Below are 5,455 nucleotides of genomic sequence, written 5' to 3'. Positions count from 1 at the left end.
GGTGTCTTCCAGCATCTCGACGTAAGCAGGCGTCACACGAAGAAGTTTGTGACCACAAACCAGGAGCCCATCTACAAGCGCAATGAGAGCTAGTGGCAACCGCTTCCACTCAGGAAGACTAGGCTGTTCAAGCATACGAAGAACATCTGGTACAGTCACGTCTTCATCTTCAGTTTCAAACAACTCTTTCCACATACGTCCAGGTGTGGCATCGATAGATTCTGACCCGTTTCCAACTTTTTCCCTTTCAGGCTCGCATTTCAGCCCCGTGATGTCTCCGAACTCACGCAGAGAAAAGCGTAGTGGCTTGTCTGCAAACAAGAACCAGAGCTCATATAGGCGCATCGTAACCAGCTGACGGCTGAGGAGAGAATGTACAAGTTTCGCAGAGTTTGAGCAGCGCGATACAGGTAAGTGGAACAGAGCTCCAAACTGACTTCCTAGCAGACAATTCATTTCAGGGGAGCCTCTTAGCAACTTCACTAACGATCCAATGATACTCGCCTTTGAATAGATGTTCAGTCGAGGTTTGCCAGGATAGCAATTACGTGCGAACAGTCTTTCCGGGAAAGTCGGCGTGGTGACAATAAATTCCGGCTCGGTGGATGCAGCTTCGTCTTGTTCAGTGGATGCAGCTTCTTCTTGGTCGGTGGATGCAGGTTCCTCTAGTTCGGACTCCGTGCTAGATACTGAAATACAATGACCAAATCCAGACATTTACCCAACGCTTTATTTTTAAAAACTTTTTCCAAAGAATTTCACAGCGAAGCTTAGCGAAAGGAGATACCTGCATAACGAGACGCAGTTTTGCCTAGTCGGGGAATTTTCTTGGGATTTGCTTCTCTATCACTGGCGCATTGACTACGACTCACCCTCCACGAGGGCGTTACGCTGGAGGGGGATACCATGCCGATCTGGGTACAGTCGAGAGGGGTTCTTATGTGGGGTTTTTCTTATGTTTGGTTCTCAATTGCAGCTGTTTAGAGGTGGTTCTAGTATATTTTGATATAATGGATGTTTTGGTTTTTCTAATTTCCTTCTTTTTTATTCTTTTATTAGGTCTTTTTTTGATTTTTAAATAAAAAAATCAAGAGGTGGCACGGTCGTAATATCAAGAACCACGCCCGTCCTCTGTCGACATTTCACAAGTCTGGAAAAGGCGATTCGTCCAATCTTCTAATTTAAACTCGAGGTCGCCCAACTCCGTAATATCAAACTTGCAATTTGCCCAATTTGCCAATTTTTCCTTTCATAAATACAGAGGGAAGTCACCTAGAAGGAAACATTCACAATCTACACAGCTCAACAAAAAAAATTAAGGTTTATAGTTCTTAGGTTTTAAACTAGATCTAAAGTGTCCATCTTTGTTTTTATCGATTGGATATTTTTTTTGTAATCGATTAAATATCTTTAATACTTTTTTTGAAAATAATAACCTACTAGCGAATTCGTGGTATTTTACAAATATGTCAAATTTTTATTCAACACCTGATGCAATAATAAATAATGTAGTTTTTTTTTTGCTGGTTCAATTATTGTATTAATTTAGAACAAAGATTACAGAGGGGGTAATTGGTAGTTGTTGTAGGTGCTGTCCACAGTCTTATTTATTTCTACAGTACCAAATTTAGAGTAATCAAGTTTTAATTTTTTTTTTGCAGAGCCAAATATCAAAAGCAATTTTTTAGTGCTTTCCATAAAATTCTACGGCAGTAAAATCTAAAAACACAACAAAAAGTCTACAGATTTTTTTCTATAACAAAAATTTTAAAGCTACAGGTATTACCAATCGGACCCAGAATTATTATAGGTACATACAAATACAACAATAGATTATCAATATTAAAGAAAAACGATATAACTAAAAGTTAATTTACATGCTGCTTTCATATGTTGGTACACTTACAATAAATTATCAATTCTAGCTATTATTTTACTTATTCATATTCAATTTTCTTTTAACGCTGATTTATACAATATTACTATCATAAAAAAGATTACATAGACGACTCTACAATCGAACATACTGCATATATTATGAAGATCTATATCCTACTGCATCACTCAAGTTGTCCTATGAAAATCCACGCCTAACCAAATTTTAGTTGGACCATATAGGAGATCTATTGAAAACATTTTCTCCGTTAATATGCATAATTGTTTAATAAATCGATTTCTTTAAAAATTAAAATACATAGCTACCGGTGTAAAAGTATTAATTAATCACTAGTCAAACCAATAGACTACTGTTTGGATAATTTTTTTTTTAATGAGACTTCAACAACTTTTAAAAAGATCAAAGGTTGCGATTCATTTATTCTATCGCAGACCATTTGGGGTTTTCTCATACCGAAAGATGATATATTTCTTGGTTGTAATCAGCAACCATACCTGTTGATATGATGATAACCATTTTCCGAACTGCGTTTCGTATAGACATCCCCACAAGTAGCACATCAAAACAGTTTGACTTTGTATTGCTTGCGGACTTTTAAGAATCCCCTGGATTCTAACCATTGAAAAATATTTCTTCTAGCTAAGTTTACACATTGAAATATAATTTAATTCGAATATTCATGAGAAAATTTCTAAATTTTGGTTTCAAAATTCAATGTGTAGTACATTATTTTGTACTATATTATAATTATAAACGTATTATTGTATACACAATATAATAAAACCTACGGCAATTATATTTTAAGGGTTTCATCCGTATTTAATGTTCGTTGTAATCAAAATTATTGTACAGTATCATTGAAAGTTTTGCATTTCTGTATAATTAAAAGGCACGTTTAATACGAAAAAAAATATATATGTATGTTCTAACTCTAAATACTGTTTAACTAATATGGTAATGTTGTAAAAGAATGGGGAAACTGTATTTTATTTCTGAATAATAAGTTCCCTTTATATAGGGGTTACAAAGAATAGATAAATGGAAAGAGTACCAAATCTAATCCAAAAGAAAATAGAAAAACTAAAAATAACAAGAAAAAGAAAACATCCTAATCCTAAGTCGGTCCAAACCGACCGACTCTCTCTCCTCTTGGTCGTGGCCACGGCTGGGCCTGGTCGTGGCTGATGGGTCTCCTTCTTCTGGTCTTGGTTAATAGCAATCCACTCCATGATTTATAACACTTCCACTTGGATGCTATAACCATATGGGTTTGTATCATGCACGACGTTTCCTCATTAAAACCTCTCTAGGAAAACAAAAAACCCAAAGTGGGAGAAAAATGCAAAACCGTAGACAGGAAAAAGAGTACAACACATGACACTCCCCCTGATGAAGGCATCACTGAAGATCCTTCAGCTGGCGCATTCCTATCTGATGAACCAGCTTCTTGACCGTTGAGGTTGGCAGAGACTTGGTGAAAAGATCGGCTGAATTGTCACTGGACCGAACTTGAACCACTTGAACTTCTTTAGCCTTCTGCAGGTCGTGGGTGAGGAAAAATTTGGGCAAGATATGTTTTGTTCTATCTCCCTTAATGTATCCATCTTTGAGCTGAACTATACAAGATGCATTGTCCTCATAGATGATCGTTGGCTCTTCTTTTTCCTTTCCCACGGCCAGACCACTCTCCTTTAGGATATGGCCGGTCATGTTCCTCAACCACACAAGCTCTCGGCTTGCTTCAAACATGGCTATGATCTCGGCATGATTAGAGGATGTGGCCACTAAGGATTGTTTTGTGGACCGCCAACATACTGCAGCCCCACTGTGCATAAACACATATCTAGTCTGAGATCTAGCATTGTGTAGGTCAGATAAATACCCAGTATCTGCATATCCGGCCATGCTATCTCCTGATCGGTTCATATAGAACAATCCGAGTTCCTTTGTTCCTTGCAGATATCTGAACAAATGTTTTATTCCGTTCCAGTGCCTAATTGTCGGACATGAACTGAATCTAGACAGTAAAACTCACGGCAAAACTGATAACCGGTCTAGTATGACTGGCCAAGTACATTAAGGCTCCAATGGCACTCAAAATATGGACTTATTGGATCGTTTTTATAACCCTCTTTCATTAGGTACTCTGATAACCAGTTGTACCACATTCGACCTGATTGTTTCAAACCATATAAGGCTCTATCCAGCTTAATACAATGCTGTTCTCGAGAACCTTTCTTATCTTTGAGCTCAATACCCTCTGGAACTCTCATATGAATTTCATTATCCAGTGGACCGTATAGGTATGCAGTTACTACATCCATTAGGTGTAAATCAAGCTTCTCTTTTACGGCCAGACTGATAAGATATCGTAATGTAGTTGCATCCACCACAGTGGAGTAAGTCTCCTCATAGTCTACTCCTGGTCTCTGTGAGAATCCTTGTGCTACAAGCCGTGCTTTGTATCTCACTACTTCTCATTTATCATTTCTCTTTCTCACAAAGACCCATTGGTATCCCACTAGTTTGACATCTCTTGGTGTCACGGTTATAGGGCCAAAAACGCCTCTTTTCTTTAATGATTCTAACTCCACGTTTATAGCTCCTTTACATTTGATCCAATCTGATCTTTGCATGCATTCATATATGGATGTGGGTTCTAGATCCTCATCTTTTTCCATGATCTCAAATGCTACTTTATATGCAAATATATCATCGACGTCGATGTCTTTTCTGTTTCATTTCGTTCCAGACATTATATAGTTTATAGAGATCTCTTGACTGTCCGGACCTTGTGACCCATGAAGTTCGGCGTCCCGAACCCCATCATTTGGAACGGTCGGATCATTTTGAGTGGCCGGCTCACTTGGCTTGACCGTTCTGGTCGGCTCGGCCGGTCCATCAATGTTCTGGACGGTTTCCTTGATGCTCTCGGATCCAGAACCTCTCTTGGACTTCCGAGGCTGTTTATCTCTGGAACCAATAGGTCTACCACGTTTGAGACGTTGTTTAGACTCTGTAGCCACTTGACCTTGTCCCTTCTGGACGTCTATTCTTATTGGTGCATTACAAGCCGGTATGTATGACTTTGTCACTCTATTTGGGTAAGCAAATGAATCTGGCAGTTGATTAGCCAGCTTTTGAAGATGTATAATCTTTTGGACTTCCATATCACATTCTTTAGTCCGAGGATCTTGCCAAGATATTGATGGTCGAGACCATTCGATATCATTGCTCACCCGGCCGTTATCTCCTCCCCCTAAGGTCGGATATGTGGACTCATCAAACTGTGAGTCTGCGTATCTGGCCTAAAACAAATCACCGGTTGTAGGCTCAAGATACTTTATAATGGTTGGGGAGTTATATCCAACATATATTCTCATCCTTCTCTGTGGTCCCATTTTCGTTCTCTGTGGTGGAGCAATTGGAATGCAAACGGCACATCCAAATGTTTTGATGTGGGACACGTCTGGCTCATGACCCGTGATTAACTGGGAATGGTGAATATCTATGCTCACTAGATGGCCTGATGCGAATCAGTTCTGCTGCATGTAATAC

The 5,455-nt window shown here is 38.9% G+C and overlaps 1 protein-coding gene across 1 annotated transcript in view; it reads right to left on the bottom strand.

Moving 5' to 3' along the window:
• Positions 1-908, bottom strand: part of LOC106336944 — a 1,276-nt gene extending 368 nt beyond the window's left edge. The window contains exons 1-2 of the mRNA XM_013775939.1: positions 788-908; positions 22-689 (exon numbers count right to left, since the gene is read on the bottom strand). Of these exons, the coding sequence (XP_013631393.1) occupies positions 22-689; positions 788-908 (789 nt within the window). The remainder of the gene's footprint in view (positions 1-21; positions 690-787) is intronic.
• Positions 909-5,455: the final 4,547 nt, after the last annotated feature.

Source organism: Brassica oleracea, chromosome C1 (genome assembly GCF_000695525.1).
Source record: "Brassica oleracea var. oleracea cultivar TO1000 chromosome C1, BOL, whole genome shotgun sequence".
In the NCBI taxonomy this organism is placed as follows: Eukaryota; Viridiplantae; Streptophyta; class Magnoliopsida; order Brassicales; family Brassicaceae; genus Brassica; species Brassica oleracea.
This window is presented reverse-complemented; position numbering and strand designations above follow the sequence as displayed.